This window comes from Chroicocephalus ridibundus, unplaced genomic scaffold (genome assembly GCF_963924245.1).
Source record: "Chroicocephalus ridibundus unplaced genomic scaffold, bChrRid1.1 SCAFFOLD_575, whole genome shotgun sequence".
Taxonomy (NCBI): Eukaryota; Metazoa; Chordata; class Aves; order Charadriiformes; family Laridae; genus Chroicocephalus; species Chroicocephalus ridibundus.
The window spans coordinates 1-18,278 of NW_026961494.1; the positions used below are offsets into that span (position 1 = coordinate 1).

Below are 18,278 nucleotides of genomic sequence, written 5' to 3' on the forward strand. Positions count from 1 at the left end.
GGGGGAAGGACCGGCCGGTCCCGGCCCCGCGGCCCCGCCCGGCCCCGCCCGCTCCGCCCGGCCCCGCCCCTCCCGCCAGACCACGCCCCCTCCGCCGCCAGGCCCCGCCCTCTCAGTCAAACCACGCCCCCTCCTCCGCCCCTCCCGGTAAAGGAGGCGGGGCGGCCCCCTCCCCTCTTAAAGGGGCAACGGCGGCGGGTGGGGCTCACCAAAGAGGGGAGGAGGCTCAGTACGCCCAGTGCTCACCCCCCGCCCGTTGTCACCCACAGCGCTCCAGTTCCGGGGACTGGGGGGCACTGGGAGGCACTGGGGAGGGTCTAGGAGGGTACTGGGGGCACTGGGAGGGTACTGGGGAGGGTCTAGGAGGGTACTGGGGGCACTGGGAGGATATAGGAGGGTACTGGTGACACTGGGAGGGTACTGGGGAGGGTCTAGGAGGGTACTGGTGACACTGGGAGGGTACTGGGGGCTGATGGAAGTGTTGGGGGGTGCTCTGGCAGGGTACTGGGGGTGCTGGGAGGATGCTGGGGGTTGTGGGAATTATTGGTGGGGGACTCTGGCAAGGTATTGGGAGCACTGGGAGGCACTGGGGAGGGTCTAGGAGGGTACTGGTGGCACTGGAAGGGCACTGGTGGGCTCTGAGGTGATACTGGGGGCACTGGGAGGGTACTGGGTAGGGTCTAGGAGGGTACTGGTGGCACTGGGAGGGTACTGGGGAGGGTCTAGGAGGGTACTGATGGCACTGGAAGGGCACTGGTGGGCTCTGAGGTGATACTGGGGGCACTGGGAGGGTACTGGGGAGGGTCTAAGAGGGTACTGGGGAGGGTCTAAGAGGGTACTGGGGGCGCTGGGAGGATACTGGAGGTTGTGGGAATTATTGGTGGGGGACTCTGGCAAGGTACTGGGAGGATACTGGGGAGGGTCTAGGAGGGTACTGGGGGCACTGGGAGGGTAGTGGGGGCGCTGGGAGGATACTGGGGAGGGCCTAGGAGGGTACTGGTGGCACTGGAAGGGCACTGGTGGGCTCTGAGGTAATACTGGGGGCACTGAGAGGGTACTGGGGAGGGTCTAGGAGGGTACTGGTGGCACTGGAAGGGCACTGGTGGGCTCTGAGGTGATACTGGGGGCACTGGGAGGGTACTGGGGAGGGTCTAGGAGGGTACTGGTGGCACTGGGAGGGTACTGGGGAGGGTCTAGGAGGGTACTGGTGGCACTGGAAGGGCACTGGTGGGCTCTGAGGTGATACTGGGGGCACTGGGAGGGTACTGGGGAGGGTCTAGGAGGGTACTGGTGGCACTGGGAGGGTACTGGGGAGGGTCTAGGAGGGTACTGGTGGCACTGGAAGGGCACTGGTGGGCTCTGAGGTGATACTGGGGGCACTGGGAGGGTACTGGGGAGGGTCTAGGAGGGTACTGGTGGCACTGGGAGGGTACTGGGGAGGGTCTAGGAGGGTACTGGTGGCACTGGAAGGGCACTGGTGGGCTCTGAGGTGATACTGGGGGCACTGGGAGGGTACTGGGGAGGGTCTAAGAGGGTACTGGGGAGGGTCTAAGAGGGTACTGGGGGCGCTGGGAGGATACTGGGGGTTGTGGGAATTATTGGTGGGGGACTCTGGCAAGGTACTGGGAGGATACTGGGGAGGGTCTAGGAGGGTACTGGGGGCACTGGGAAGGGTCTAGGAGGGTACTGGGGGCACTGGGAGGGTAGTGGGGGCGCTGGGAGGATACTGGGGAGGGTCTAGGAAGGTACTGGGGGCACTGGGAAGGGTCTAGGAGGGTACTGGTGGCACTGGAAGGGTACTGGGGGGCTCTGAGGTGATACTGGGGGCACTGGGAGGTACTGGGGGGGCTCTGGAAGAGCGGGCAGGGCCGGGGGGTGCCTCTGTGTGCACTGGGGGACTTAGACAGGTACTGGGCGGCACTGGATCATACTGGGGGGATGTTCTTGAAGGCACTGGGAGGCTCTGGAGGGTACTGGGGGATACTGGGGGGCTCCGGTGCCCGGTGTCGGTCCCCGGTATCCAGTCCCGGGTGTCGGTTCCCGGTTCCCAGTATCCCATTCCTGGTGTCGGTTCCCGGTATCCCGTCCCCGACGTCGGTCCCTGGTGTCGGTTCCCAGTATCCCATTCCCAGTGTCGGTGCCCGGTATCCGGTGCCCGGTGTCGGTTCCCGGTGTCGGTTCCCGGTTCCCAGTATCCCATTCCCGGTGCCGGTTCCCGCTACCGGGTGCCCGATGTCAGTCCCTGATGTCGGTTCCCGGTATCCGGTCCCTGGTGTCGGTTCCCGGTTCCCGGTATCCGGTCCCCAATGTTGGTTCCCGGTGTCGGTTCCCGGTATCCGGTGCCCGCTTCCCGGTGTCGGTTCCCGATGTCGGTGCCCGATTCCCGGTATCCGGTCCCTGGTGTCGGTTCCCGGTGCCAGGTGCCCGGTGTCAGTTCCTGGTGTCGGTTCCCAGTGTCGGTTCCCGGTTCCCAGTATCCCATTCCCGGTGCCGGTTCCCAGTACCAGGTGCCCGATGTCAGTCCCTGGTGTCGGTTCCCGGTATCCGGTGTCGGATCCCGATGTCGGTGCCCGGTTCCCGGTATCCGGTCCCTGGTGTCAGTTCCTGGTGTCGGTTCCCGGTTCCCAGTATCCCATTCCCGGTGCGGGTTCCCGGTACCAGGTGCCCGATGTCAGTCCCTGGTGTCGGTTCCCGGTATCCGGTGTCGGATCCCGATGTCGGTGCCCGGTTCCCGGTATCCGGTCCCTGGTGTCAGTTCCTGGTGTCGGTTCCCAGTTCCCAGTATCCCATTCCCGGTGCCGGTTCCCGGTACCAGGTGCCCGATGTCAGTCCCTGGTGTCGGTTCCCGGTATCCGGTGTCGGATCCCGATGTCGGTGCCCGGTTCCCGGTATCCGGTCCCTGGTGTCAGTTCCTGGTGTCGGTTCCCAGTTCCCAGTATCCCATTCCCGGTGCCGGTTCCCAGTACCAGGTGCCCGATGTCAGTCCCTGGTGTCGGTTCCCGGTATCCGGTGTCGGATCCCGATGTCGGTGCCCGGTTCCCGGTATCCGGTCCCTGGTGTCAGTTCCTGGTGTCGGTTCCTGGTTCCCAGTATCCCATTCCCGGTGCCGGTTCCCAGTACCAGGTGCCCGATGTCAGTCCCTGATGTCGGTCCCTGGTGTCGGTTCCCGGTATCCAGTCCCTGGTGTCGGTTCCCGGTATCCGGTGTCGGATCCCGATGTCGGTGCCCGGTTCCCGGTATCCGGTCCCTGGTGTCAGTTCCTGGTGTTGGTTCCCGGTTCCCAGTATCCCATTCCCGGTGCCGGTTCCCAGTACCAGGTGCCCGATGTCAGTCCCTGGTGTCGGTTCCCGGTATCCGGTGTCGGATCCCGATGTCGGTGCCCGGTTCCCGGTATCCGGTCCCTGGTGTCAGTGTCTGGTTCCCGGTGTCGGATCCCGATGTCGGTTCCCAGCATCCGGTTCCCGGTCTCTGGTCCCCGGTGGCGGTTCCCGGTGCCCGGTATCCGGTCCCCAATGTTGGTTCCTGGTGTCGGTTCCCGGTATCCGGTGCCCGCTTCCCGGTGTCGGTTCCCGATGTCGGTGCCCGGTTCCCGGTGCCAGGTGCCCGGTGTCAGTTCCTGGTGTCGGTTCCCAGTGTCGGTTCCCGGTTCCCAGTATCCCATTCCCGGTGCCGGTTCCCGGTACCAGGTGCCCGATGTCAGTCCCTGATGTCGGTTCCTGGTGTCGGTTCCCGGTTCCCGGTGTCGGATCCCGATGTCGGTGCCCGGTTCCCGGTATCCGGTCCCTGGTGTCAGTTCCTGGTTCCCGGTGTCGGATCCCGATGTCGGTTCCCAGCATCCGGTTCCCGGTCTCTGCTCCCCGGTGGCGGTTCCCGGTGCCCGGTTCCCGTCTCTCCGGTGCGGCCCCGCCCCGGGCCCCGCCCGTCGCCGCCCCTCCCCGCCGCCGCCGCCGCCGCCGCCGCCCTTTGTCCGCCGCCGCGGGCCCCGCCATGTCGCCGCGGTGATGCGCGGCGGGGCCGGCCCGGGGGCGACGGGGCCGGGGGCAACCGGGAGCCCCATGCGGGGGCCGCCGCCATGGGGCAGGTCCTGGGCTTCGCCCACTGCAGTACGCACCGGCACCGGGAACCGGGGGGGGGGGGGCGGCGGCACCGGGAGGGGCCGGGGATGAGGGAACTGGGTTGGGGGGGGACCGGGGATGGAGGGGACCGGGGATGGGGGGGGTTACCGGGGAGGGGCCGGGGATGGGGGCACCGGGAGGGGTCGGAGATGCTGAACCGGGGGTGGAGGGGACTTGGAGGGGCCGGGGATGGGGGGCACCGGGATGGGGGTAGCGGGGATGGAGGGGACCGGGAGGGGCCGGCGATGGGAGGCACCGGGGATGAGGAAACCGGGATGGGGGGGTACCGGGAATGGGGAGTTGGGAGGGGGGAGGCACCGGGGATGGAGGAAACCGGGATGGGGGGGTAGCGGGAATGGGGAGTTGGGAGGGGGGAGGCACCGGGGATGGAGGTACCGGGGTTTGGGGGGGTACCGGGAGGGGCCGGGGATGCTGAACCGGGGATGGGGGCACCGGGGATGGGGAGCTGGGAGGGGGGTACGGGGAATGGGGGGGGACCGGGAGGGGCCGGGGATGGGGGGGACCGGGATGGGGGGGACCGGGAGGGGCCGGGGATGGGGGGGACCGGGATGGGGGGGACCGGGAGGGGCCGGGGATGGGGGGGACCGGGAGTCCCGGGGGGACCGGGACAGCGGGGCCGGGGCGGGGCCGGGGATGGGGTGGGGGGGGGTGTCGGGGACACGGGGGGGGGTGTCGGGGACACGAGGGGGGGAATCGGGGACACGGGGGGGGTCGAGGACACGAGGGGGGGTGTCAGGGACACGGGGGGGGGGGAACGGAGACACGGGGGGCGGGGGGTCGAGGACACGAGGGGGGGGGGGGGGTTGTCACGACACCCCCCCCCACGTCCCGTCCCCCCCCCCAGAAGAGGCTCCATCCACGGCCTCCACCACGCCGGACTCCACGGAGGGTGAGTGGGGCCGAGCCCCCCCCATTTTGGGGCAGGGCCGGGGGGGGGGGGGGGGGGGCACAGAGGTGCCTTGACCCCCCCCTCCCCTCCTTGACCCCCCCCCCCCCCTTCCCCCCCCCAAGGTGGCAACGAGGAGTCGGACTTCCCCGAGCTGCAGGCGGCACCGGAGCCCCCCGAGGAGGAAGAGGAGGATGAAGACGGGGCGACGGCGGCGGCGGGGGGGGGACGGACACCCCGGGGACCCCCCCGGGAACTCACTTTCTCCTACATCGCCTTCGCGGGGGGAGGGGGCCCCAACGAGCCGCCGGGTCCCCGCTGTCGCCGGGACTCCCGTAGGGGACGAACCCCCCCCCACCACCGCTTGAGCTCGGGGCCCCCCCGGGGGCCGGACCCCCGTTTGGCTGCCAGGGGCCCCCCCCGGCGCCCCGAGGAGCCCCCGGCCCCCCCCGAGGGGCGGCTGGAACCGGGGGGGGCCCTGCCAGAGCTGGGGGGGTCGGAGACTGAGGAGACCCCCGTGAGCCTGGGTATGGGGGGGGGGGGGGGCATGGGGAGGGGGGGTGATGGAGGTCCCTGGGGGGGGGGGGGGGGGCAATTTGGGGTGGGGGAGGCCCGGGGGGGGCAGCTCGGGGCCGTGGGGGGGTCCCCGGGGGGGGGCTGGGGACGATGGGAGGGTCGCGGGGTACCCAAGGTGGGGCTGGGGGTGATGGAGGTCCCGGGGGGGGGCAATTTGGGGTGGGGGAGGCCCGGGGGGGGCAGCTCGGGGCCGTGGGGGGGTTCCCCGGGGGGGGGCTGGGGACGATGGGGGGGTCGCGGGGTACCCAAGGTGGGGCTGGGGGTGATGGAGGTCCCGGGGGGGGGGGACGACACACACAATTTGGGGTGGGGGAGGCCCGGGGGGGGCAGCTCGGGGCCATGGGGGGGGGGTCCCGAGGGGGGGGGGGTCCCCGTGGGGGGGTTCGGGGCCCCTCCTGACACCGCCCTCCCCCCCCCCCTCGATGGTCGCCGCAGCACCCACCGCCCCCCCTCCGGCCGCTCTCCCCCCCCCGCCTGTAGGGGGCGCCCCCCCGGGCCCCCCCTTCATTTCGGACCCGCCCCCGGCCCCCCCCGACCAATCACCGAGCCCGCCGGCAGCTGATGGACTGGGTGAGCGGCCAATCAGGGGCGCTGCCGGGGGGGGGGGGGGTGTCCGGTTGCAGGTGGCTAAAAATAGGGGTGACAACTCCCCCCCCCAAAAGAAAAGTCCCGCCCCCCCCCCCCCCAACCCCCCCAGCAGCACCCACGGGAGCCATGGAGGGCCAAGGTGGGTGCGGGGGCACCCATGGAAAGGGGGGGGGGGGGGGCACCCATGGGGGCGGGGGGGGGGCGAGGTGGGGGCTCCCCCTTCCCAGCACCTGGGGCTGTCACTCGGGGTGGGGACAGCTGAGGGCTGGGGGGGGGGGGCGCTAAGGGGGGGGGTTATGGAGGCTCTGGGAGCCTCGGGAGGGGTTATTGGGAGGCACTGGGAAGCACTGGGGGGGGGCTCTGGGAGCATTGGAGGGACCCTGGGGGCTCTGGGGGGGTACTGGGGGGCCGAGGGGGGGCACTGGGGGGGTTAAAGAGGCTCTGGGAGCACGCAGGGGCCTCGGGAGGGGTTACTGGGAGGCACTGGGAAGCACTGGGGGGGGCTCTGGGAGCATTGGAGGGACCCTGGGGGCTCTGGGGGGGCCCTGGGGGGTACTGGGGGGCCGAGGGGGGGTACTGGGGGGCCGAGGGGGGGCACTGGGGGGGTTAAAGAGGCTCTGGGAGCACCCAGGGGGCTCGGGAGGGGTTACTGGGAGGCACTGGGAAGCACTGGGGGGGCTCTGGGAGCGTTAGAGGGGCCCCTGGGGGCTCGGGGGGGGCCCTGGGGGGGGTACTGGGGGGCCGAGGGGGGGCACTGGGGGAGTTAAAGAGGCTCTGGGAGCACGCAGGGGGCTCGGGAGGGGTTACTGGGAAGCACTGGGAAGCACTGGGGGGGCTCTGGGAGCGTTAGAGGGGCCCCTGGGGGCTCGGGGGGGGCCCTGGGGGGGTACTGGGGGGCCGAGGGGGGGCACTGGGGGGGTTAAAGAGGCTCTGGGAGCACGCAGGGGGCTCGGGAGGGGTTACTGGGAGGCACTGGGAAGCACTGGGGGGGCTCTGGGGGCATTGGAGGGGCCCTGGGGGGCTCTGGGGGGGCTCGAGGGGGGGCACTGAGTAGCACTGGGGTGGCATTGCAGTGGCACTGGGATGAACTGGGTGGCACTGGGGGCTGTTGGATGGCAGCAGGGTGGCACTGGGGACTGTGGGGTGGTACTGGGTGGCACTGGGGGCTGTGTGGGTGGCACTGGGGTGGCACTGGGTGGCACTGGGGTGGCATTGCAGTGGCACTGGGATGAACTGGGTGGCACTGGGTGGCACTGGGGGCTGTGTGGGTGGCAGTAGGATGGCACTGGGGGCTGTGGGGTGGCACTGGGAGGAACTGGGTGGCACTGGTGGCTGTGTGGGTGGCAGTAGGGAGGCACTGGGTGGCACTGAGGGCTGTGGGGTGGCACTGGGATGAACTGGGTGGCACTGTGGGCTGTGGGGTGGCACTAGGGTGGCATCACAGCGGCACTGGGATGAACTGGGTGGCACTGGGGGCTGTGTGGGTGGCAGTAGGGTGGCACTGGGTGGCACTGGGGGCTGTGGGGTGGCACTGGGATGAACTGGGTGGCACTGGGGGCTGTGGGGTGGCACTGGGGTGGCATCGCAGTGGCACTGGGATGAACTGGGTGGCACTGGGTGGCACTGGGGGCTGTGTGGGTGGCAGCAGGGTGGCACTGGGTGGCACTGAGGGCTGTGGGGTGGCACTGGGATGAACTGGGTGGCACTGGGGGCTGTGGGGTGGCACTGGGGTGGCATTGCAGTGGCACTGGGATGAACTGGGTGGCACTGGGGTGGCACTGGGTGTCACTAGGGTGCTCTGGAGTGGCACTGGGGGCTGTAGGGTGGCACTGGGGGCTGTAGGGTGGCACTGGGATGAACTGGGTGGCAGCAGAGTGGCACTGGGGGCTGTGTGGGTGGCACTGGGATGAACTGGGTGGCACTGGGGGCTGTGGGGTGTCACTGGGGTGGCATCGCAGCGGCACTGGGATGAACTGGGTGGCACTGGGGGCTGTGTGGGTGGCAGCAGGGTGGCACTGGGTGCCACTGAGGGCTGTGGGGTGGCACTGGGGTGGCATCGCAGTGGCACTGGGATGAACTGGGTGGCACTGGGGGCTGTGGGGTGTCACTGGGGTGGCATCGCAGTGGCACTGGGATGAACTGGGTGGCACTGGGGGCTGTGGGGTGTCACTGGGGTGGCATCGCAGAGGCACCGGGATGAACTGGGTGGCACTGGGGTGGCACTGGGTGTCACTAGGGTGCTCTGGAGTGGCACTGGGGGCTGTAGGGTGGCACTGGGGTGGCACTGGGGGCTGTGGGGTGGCACTGGGATGAACTGGGTGGCACTGGGGGCTGTGTGGGTGGCAGCAGAGTGGCACTGAGGGCTGTGGGGTGGCACTGGGATGAACTGGGTGGCACTGGGTGGCACTGGGGGCTGTGTGGGTGGCAGTAGGGTGGCACTGGGGGCTGTGGGGTGGCACTGGGATGAACTGGGTGGCACTGGGTGTCCCCCGCAGTGCGGGAGCTGCTGTACTGGCGGGCGCCGGGGCGCTCGGCGCTGGCGCTGGGGGTGGCACTGGCCACCCTGGGCTGCCTGGGCCGCTTCAGCGCCGTCAGCGTGGCCGCCTACGGGGCGCTGGCCGTGCTGGCCGTCACCCTGCCCCTGCGCCTGCACCGCGCCGCCCTGCGCGCCCTGCGCCCCCCGGGCCCCCCCGCCCGGTGAGTCACCTCCCCCCCGCCGCCTCCGGCACCCCGAGGGGTGGCCGCGACGTCCCTGTCCCCTCGCCCTGGGTGGCCCCCATGGCCCCGGGAGGTGGCCCTGCCATCCCTGTCCCCATGGGGTGGCCGTGACATCCCTGTCCCCTCGCCCTGGGTGGCCCCCATGTCCCTGGGAGGTGGCCCTGCCATCCCTGTCCCCATGGGGTGGCCGTGACATCCCTGTCCCCTCGCTCTGGGTGGCACCGATGGCCCTGTCCCCATGGCATGGGGTGGCCATGATGTCCCTGTCCCCATGGGGTGGCCATGACATCCCTGTCCCCTTGCCCTGGGTGGCCCCGATGTCCCTGTCCCCATGGTGTGGGGTGGCCATGATGTCCCTGTCCCCTCACCCTGGCTGGCACCAATGGCCCTGTCCCCATGGCACGGGGTGGCCCTGCCATCCCTGTCCCCATGGGGTGGCCGTGACGTCCCTGTCCCCTCGCCCTGGGTGGCCCCCATGGCCCTGGGAGGTGGCCCTGCCATCCCTGTCCCCACGGGGTGGCTCTGATGTCCCTGTCCCCTCGCCCTGGGTGGCCCCCATGGCCCCGGGAGGTGGCCCTGCCATCCCTGTCCCCATGGGGTGGCCATGACATCCCTGTCCCCTCGCCCTGGGTGGCCCCCATGGCCCTGGGAGGTGGCCCTGCCATCCCTGTCCCCATGGGGTGGCCGTGACATCCCTGTCCCCTTGCCCTGGGTGGCACCAATGGCCCTGGGAGGTGGCCCAGCCATCCCTGTCCCCATGGGGTGGCCACGACGTCCCTGTCCCCTCGCCCTGGGTGGCACCGATGGCCCTGTCGCCATGGCGTGGGGTAGCCATGACGTCCCTGTCCCCGTGGGGTGCTCTGATGTCCCTGTCCCCTCGCCCTGGGTGGCCCCCATGGCCCTGGGAGGTGGCCCTGCCATCCCTGTCCCCATGGGGTGGCCGTGACATCCCTGTCCCCTCGCCCTGGGTGGCACCAATGTCCCTGGGAGGTGGCCCTGCCATCCCTGTCCCCACGGGGTGGCTCTGATGTCCCTGTCCCCTCGCCCTGGGTGGCCCTGATGGCCCTGGGAGGTGGCCCTGCCATCCCTGTCCCCATGGGGTGGCCACAACGTCCCTGTCCCCTCACCCTGGGTGGAACCAATGGCCCTGTCCCCATGGCATGGGGTGGCCCTGCCATCCCTGTCCCCATGGGGTGGCGGTGACATCCCTGTCCCCTCGCCCTGGGTGGCCCCCATGGCCCTGGGAGGTGGCCCTGCCATCCCTGTCCCCATGGGGTGGCCGTGACATCCCTGTCCCCTCGCCCTGGGTGGCCCCCGTGTCCCTGGGAGGTGGCCCTGCCATCCCTGACCCCATGGGGTGGCCCCGATGTCCCTGTCCCCTCACCCTGGGTGGCACCAATGGCCCTGTCCCCATGGCGTGGGGTGGCCATGACGTCCCTGTCCCCGTGGGGTGGCTCTGATGTCCCTGTCCCCTCGCCCTGGGTGGCACCCATGTCCCTGGGAGGTGGCTCTGCCATCCCTGTCCCCATGGGGTGGCCACGACGTCCCTGTCCCCTCACCCTGGGTGGCACCAATGGCCTTGTCCCGATGGCATGGGGTGGCCGTGATGTTCTTGTCCCCATGGGGTGGCTGTGACATCCCTGTCCCCTCGCCCTGGGTGGCCCCGATGTCCCTGTCCCCATGGCGTGGGGTGGCCATGATGTCCCTGTCCCCTCACCCTGGCTGGCACCAATGGCCCTGTCCCCATGGCACGGGGTGGCCCTGCCATCCCTGTCCCCATGGGGTGGCCGCGACGTCCCTGTCCCCTCGCCCTGGGTGGCCCCCATGTCCCTGGGAGGTGGCCCTGCCATCCCTGTCCCCATGGGGTGGCCGTGATGTCCCCGTCCCCTCGCCCTGGGTGGCACCAATGGCCCTGTCCCCATGGCATGGGGTGGCCCTGCCATCCCTGTCCCCATGGGGTGGCGGCGACATCCCTGTCCCCTTGCCCTGGGTGGCCCTGATGTCCCTGGGAGGTGGCCCTGATGTCCCTATCCCCGTGGGGTGGCCCTGATGTCCCTGTCCCCATGGGCTGGCCCTGCCACCCCGCTGCGGTCCCCGTCCCCCCCCCGTCCCCAGCCCTGTCCCTGTCCCCGTCCCCGCGCAGGGCGCCGCCGGAGGGGCCCGTGGGGCTGAGCCCCGAGGAGCAGCAGCGCTGGGCCCGGCGCCTGGCTCGTCACCTGGCCGCCGCCACCCGCACCCTCGCCCGCCTCTTCCTCGTCCACAGCCTCCCCGAGTCCCTCAAGGTGACCGTCACCCCCCGGGGGGGACACCCCGGGTATGGGGACGCCGGGGGCAGGGGGGCAACTGGGGACGTTGGGGGCGTGGGGGACGCTGGGGATGCTGGGGACGTGGGGGACGTGGGGGACATGGGGACACTGGGGATGCTGGGGACATGGGGGACATGGGGACGCTGGGGACATGGGGACACTGGGGACACCCAGGGTATTGGGACACGGGGGACATGGAAGACACAGGGGGCATGGGGGGCAGTGGGGACATGGGGGACATGGGGACGCTGGGGGCATGGGGACACTGGGGACACCCAGGGTATTGGGACACAGGGGACATGGAAGACACAGGGGGCATGGGGGGCAGTGGGGACATGGGGGACATGGGGACGCTGGGGGCATGGGGGACATGGGGACACTAGGGATGCTGGCAGCATGGGGGGCATGGGGGACATGGGGACGCTGGGGACACTGGGGATGCTGGGGACGTGGGGGACGTGGGGGACATGGGGACACTGGGGACACCCAGGGTATTGGGACACTGGGGACACCACGGGGGACACGGGGGACACAGGGGACATGGAAGACATGGGGGGCAGTGGGGACATGGGGGACGCTGGGGACGCTGGGGATATGGGGGGCATGGGGGACGCTGGGGACACTGGGGACATGGGGACACTGGGGATGCTGGGGACATGGGGGGCATGGGGGACACTGGGGACACTGGGGACATGGGGACACTAGGGACGCTGGGGACATGGGGGACGCTGGGGATGCTGGGGACGCTGGGGACATGGGGGGCATGGGGGACGCTGGGGACGCTGGGGACACTGGGGACATGGGGACACTGGGGATGCTGGGGACATGGGGGCCTTGGGGGGCATGGGGACACTGGGGACGCTGGGGACATGGGGGACATGGGGGGCATGGGGACACTGGGGACACCCAGGGTATGGGGACACTGGGGACACAGGGGGCATGGGGGGCAGTGGGGACATGGGGGGCATGGGGACACTGGGGATGCTGGGGACACGGGGACACTGGGGACACCCAGGGTATTGGGACACTGGGGACACAGGGGGCATGGGGGGCAGTGGGGACATGGGGGGCATGGGGACACTGGGGATGCTGGGGACATGGGGGACATGGGGACACCCAGGGTATTGGGACGCTGGGGACACAGGGGGCATGGGGGGCAGTGGGGACACAGGGGGCATGGGGACACTGGGGACGCTGGGGACATGGGGGACATGGGGACGCTGGGGACATGGGGGACATGGGGACACCCAGGGTATGGGGACACTGGGGGCACCAGGGGCATGGGGGGCTTGGGGGACATCGGGGACATGGGGGGCATGGGGACACCCAGGGTATGGGGACCCTGGGGACACGGAGGACATGGGGGGCATGGGGACAGCGGGACCAGGGGGACACTGGGGACACCCCGGGTGTGGGGACGCTGGGGGCAGGGGGGCACTGGGGACGTTGGGGACACGGGGGCACGAGGGACATGGGGGACAGTGGGGGCATGGGGGGCACAGGGACACGGCGGGCATGAGGACACCGGGGACACTGAGGGTTTGGGGGACATGGGGACACTGGGGGCATGGGGACACTATGGACATGGGGGGCACAGGGGACACAAGGCACATGGGGGCCATGGGGGGCACTGGGGGCATGGGGACACCGAGGGTAGGGGGACACGGGGGACACTAGTGGCACGGGGACGCCGGGGCACGGGGATAGAGGGGACAGAGAGGGACAGGGGGACGTGGGGTGCCGGGGGGTTCCGAGGACACCGGTGGCATGGGGGGGGGGGGACACGGGACACATCACGACACCCGCGGGTGACGGTGGTGACAACGAGGGTGACGGTGACACTGGGCCGTGGCCGCAGTTCGCCTTTTTCTTCTACCTGCTGACCTACGTGGGGGCCGTCTGCAACGGGCTGACGCTGCTGGGAGCGGGTACGGCGCGGGGACGGGGACACCGGGGGACGGGGACACCGGGGGGACACCGGGGGGACGGGGACACCGGGGGGACGGGGACACGGGAGGGGGACAGGGTGTGGGCGCGGGAGGCAAAGGGCACGGGGTGGGGAGGTGGCGTGGGGACACGGGACAGGGGATGTGGCATCGGGACAGGGGATGTGGCACGGGGACGGGGACACGGGATGGGGGACAGGGACGAGGGACAGAGGATGGGGGACAGGGGAGGTGGCATCAGGACAGGGGAGGTGGGACGGGGACACGGGACAGAGGATGGGGGACAGGGGATGTGGCATCAGGACAGGGGAGGTGGCATGGGGACATGGGACAGGGGATGTGGCACGGGGACAGGGACACGGGATGGGGGACAGGGGACAGAGGATGGGGGACAGGGGATGTGGCACAGGGACGGGGACATGGGATGGGGGACAGGGACATGGCATGGCATGGGGGCAAGGGACACGGGATGGGGGACAGGGACAGGGGATGGGGAACGGGACAGGGAGAGGGGACAGGGGATGTGGCATGGGGACAGGGACACGGGACAGCGGATGGGGGACAGGGGATGTGGCACGGGGACGGGGACACGGGATAGGGGACAGGGGAGGTGGCATGGGGACATGGGACAGGGGATATGGCATCAGGACAGGGGAGGTGGCACAGGGACAGGGACACGGGATGGGGGACAGGGACAGGGGATGGGGAACGGGACAGGGACAGGGGACAGGGGACAGGGGATGTGGCACGGGGACGGGGACACGGGATAGGGGACAGGGGAGGTGGCATGGGGACATGGGACAGGGGAGGTGGCATCAGGACAGGGGATGTGGCACGGGGACAGGGACAAGGGATGGGGGACAGGGACAGGGGACAGAGGATGGGGGACAGGGGATGTGGCACGGGGACGGGGACAAGGGATGGGGGACAGGGACAGGGGACAGAGGATGGGGGACAGGGGATGTGGCACAGGGACAGGGACAAGGGATGGGGGACAGGGACAGGGGACAGAGGATGGGGGACAGGGGATGTGGCACGGGGACGGGGACAAGGGATGGGGGACAGGGACACAGGACAGGGGATGTGGCATGGGGACAGGGACACGGGACAGGGGACAGCGGATGGGGAACAGGGACACGGGAGAGGGCTGGGATACAAGGGACACCGGATGGGGACAGGGCCATGGATGGACACGGGGACGGGGACACGGGATGGGGACAGGGACGGGGCGCGGGGACCGAGCAGAGGGGATGGGGACAAGGGACAGCGTGGGGCCTGGGGACAGGCAGGGGGACACTGGCCCGCACGGGGACAGGGTGCAGCTATGGCTGGGGGACAAGGGGACCGGCGTAGGGGACAGGGGGGTGGCACAGGGATGGGGACACCAGGGGGACAGAGCCTGGGGACAGCCTGGGGTATGGCCCGGGGACAGGAGGGGACAGAGGAGGGGACACGGGACGTGGGGTGACGTGGGACTCCCCGTCCAGGCGTCATCTGTGCGTTCACCTTCCCCGTGCTCTACCGGCACCACCAGGTACGGGGACGGCGGGGACACGGGGGACACCGGGGGGGACACTGGGGGACACGCGGGCTGGAGAGGGTTGGGGACACCGGGGGGACACTGGGGACATGGGGGCTGGAGAGGGCTGGGGGGACACAGGGGCTGGAGAGGGTTGGGGACACCGGGGGACATGGGGGGACACGGGGGCTGGAGAGGGTTGGGGACACAGGGGGACATGGGGGGACACGGGGGCTGGAGAGGGTTGGGGACACCGGCAGACACTGGGGACATGGGGTGACACAGGGGCTGGAGAGGGTTGGGGACACCGGGGGACATGGGGGCACACTGGGGACACGGAGGCTGGAGAGGGTTGGGGACACCGGGGGACACAGGGGGACATGGGGGGACACAGGGGCTGGAGAGGGTTGGGGACACCGGGGGACACAGGGGGACATGGGGGGACACAGGGGCTGGAGAGGGTTGGGGACATGGGGGCACACTGGGGACACGGAGGCTGGAGAGGGTTGGGGACACCGGGGGCACACTGGGGACACGGAGGCTGGAGAGGGTTGGGGACACCGGGGGACACAGGGGGACATGGGGGGACACAGGGGCTGGAGAGGGTTGGGGACAGCGGGGGACACTGGGGACATGGGGGGACACAGGGGCTGGAGAGGATTGGGGACACCGGGGGACACTGGGGACATGGGGGGACACAGGGGCTGGAGAGGGTTGGGGACACCAGGCGACACAGGGGGACATGGGGGGACACGGGGGCTGGAGAGGGTTGGGGACACCGGGGGACACAGGGGGACATGGGGGGACACGGGGGGACACAGGGGCTGGAGAGGGTTGGGGACACCAGGGGACACTGGGGGACATGGGGGGACACAGGGGCTGGAGAGGGTTGGGGACACCAGGGGACACTGGGGGACATGGGGGGACACAGGGGCTGGAGAGGGTTGGGGACACCAGGGGACACTGGGGGACATGGGGGGACACAGGGGCTGGAGAGGGTTGGGGACACCGGGGGACACTGGGGGACATGGGGGGACACAGGGGCTGGAGAGGGTTGGGGACAGCGGGGGACACAGGGGGACATGGGGGGACACGGGGGCTGGAGAGGGTTGGGGACACCGGGGGACACAGGGGGACATGGGGGGACACAGGGGCTGGAGAGGGTTGGGGACAGCAGGGGACACAGGGGGACATTGGGGGACACAGGGGCTGGAGAGGGTTGGGGACACCGGGGGGACACTGGGGACATGGGGGGACACAGGGATTGGAGAGGGTTGGGGACATGGGGGCACACTGGGGACACGGCGGCTGGAGAGGGTTGGGGACACTGGGGGACATTGGGGACATGGGGGGACACAGGGGCTGGAGAGGGTTGGGGACACCAGGGGACACAGGGGGACATGGGGGGACACAGGGGCTGGAGAGGGTTGGGGACAGCGGGGGACACAGGGGGACATGGGGGGACACAGGGGCTGGAGAGGGTTGGGGACACCGGGGGACACTGGGGACACGGCGGCTGGAGAGGGTTGGGGACACTGGGGGACATTGGGGGGACACAGGGGCTGGAGAGGGTTGGGGACACCGGGGGACACTGGGGACATGGGGGGACACAGGGGTTGGAGAGGGTTGGGGACACCGGGGGACACAGGGGGACATGGGGGGACACAGGGGCTGGAGAGGATTGGGGACACTGGGGGACATTGGGGACATTGGGGGGACACAGGGGCTGGAGAGGGTTGGGGACACCAGGGGACACAGGGGGACATGGGGAGACACAGGGGCTGGAGAGGGTTGGGGACAGCGGGGGACACTGGGGACACGGGGGCTGGAGAGGGTTGGGGACACTGGGGGACATTGGGGGGACACAGGGGCTGGAGAGGGTTGGGGACACCAGGGGACACAGGGGACATGGGGGGGACACAGGGGTTGGGGACACCAGGGGACACAGCGGGGGCACGGGGGGGACACTGGGGACATGGGGGCTGGAGAGGGTTGGGGACAGCGGGAGGACACAGGGGGGACACGGGGACTGGAGAGACCTGGGGCCATTGAGGGGACACGGAGAGGGCCCAAGTGTCCCCCTCCGCCCCCCCCCCCCCCCCATGTCCCCGATGTCCCCTGTGTCCCCCCCCCCCCCAGGCCCAGATCGACCAGTACGTGAGTCTGGTGAGGAACCACCTGAGCCACCTCCGAGCCAGGTGAGGGTGTCCCCCCCCCCCGACACCCCCCCCCCCACCACGGGGACACCCCCCCCGCCATGGTGGGGACACCCCCCCCCCGCCATGGGGACCTTGGGGGTGTCCCCGCGGTGTCCCCAACCCCCCCCCCCCCCCTCTGTCCCCAGGATCCGGGCCAAGCTCCCAAGTGCCAAAGCCAAGCCGCAGTGACCCCCCCCCGCCCCGCCCCCCCCGCGTGTCCCCCCCACGAGGTGACAATTTTTTTTTGGGGGGGGGGGGGTGGGGGGTGACAGGGGTGTCCCCCCCCCCCCCACGTCCCTCCCACCCTGCGTGTGTGGGGGAGGTGTCACTCGGGGGAGGGGGGGGGGGGGGTCGTGTCCCCCCGTCCCCCCCCCCCCGTGTCCTATCCCCCTCCCTCCCCCCCCCCCGCCCCCCCCCTTTGTGCGTGGGGGGGGGTCACACTTTAATAAAAACTCTTGTGACAGCCCGGTTTGATCGGGGGGGACGGACACACAGAGGGGGACATGGGGGGCGACACGGGGGGACACGGTGGGGGGGGGAGATGGGGGGACGCAGGGTGCCATGGGGGGGGCACGGGGAGGCACAAGGGACACGGGGGGGGACAGGGTGACACGGGGGGGGGACACAGGGTGCCATGGGGGGGGCACGGGGAGGCACAAGGGACACGGGGGGGGGACAGGGTGACACGGGGGGGGCACGGGGAGGCACAAGGGACACGGGGGGGGGACAGGGTGACACGGGGGGGGGGGACACAGGGTGCCATGGGGGGGGCACGGGGAGGCACAAGGGACACGGGGGGGGGACAGGGTGACACGGGGGGGGGACACAGGGTGCCATGGGGGGGGCACGGGGAGGCACAAGGGACACGGGGGGGGGGACAGGGTGACACGGGGGGGGGACACAGGGTGCCGGGGGGGGGCACGGGGAGGCACAAGGGACACGGGGGGGACACAGGGTGACACGGGGGGGGGACACAGGGTGCCATGGGGGGGGCACGGGGAGGCACAAGGGACACGGGGGGGACACAGGGTGACACGGGGGGGGGACACAGGGTGCCATGGGGGGGGCACGGGGAGGCACAAGGGACACGGGGGGGACAGGGTGACACGGGGGGGGACACAGGGTGACACGGGGGGGGCACGGGGAGGCACAAGGGACACGGGGGGGACACAGGGTGACACGGGGGGGGACACAGGGTGCCATGGGGGGGGCACGGGGAGGCACAAGGGACACGGGGGGGACACAGGGTGACACGGGGGGGGCACGGGGAGGCACAAGGGACACGGGGGGGACACAGGGTGACACGGGGGGGGGACACAGGGTGCCATGGGGGGGGCACGGGGAGGCACAAGGGACACGGGGGGGGGACAGGGTGACACGGGGGGGGACACAGGGTGACACGGGG

At 70.7% G+C, this 18,278-nt stretch overlaps 1 protein-coding gene across 1 annotated transcript; it reads left to right on the top strand.

Moving 5' to 3' along the window:
• Positions 1 to 3,727: 3,727 nt before the first annotated feature.
• On the top strand, positions 3,728 to 17,143 carry LOC134509452 (basic proline-rich protein-like). The gene is given in 11 exon segments (XM_063321989.1): positions 3,728 to 4,103; positions 4,981 to 5,025; positions 5,148 to 5,187; positions 5,190 to 5,549; positions 6,034 to 6,168; positions 8,682 to 8,883; positions 11,048 to 11,186; positions 13,069 to 13,138; positions 14,644 to 14,690; positions 16,815 to 16,873; positions 17,020 to 17,143. Coding segments are annotated over 11 exon segments (1,491 nt in total). The 5' UTR covers positions 3,728 to 3,752; the 3' UTR covers positions 17,063 to 17,143.
• Positions 17,144 to 18,278: the final 1,135 nt, after the last annotated feature.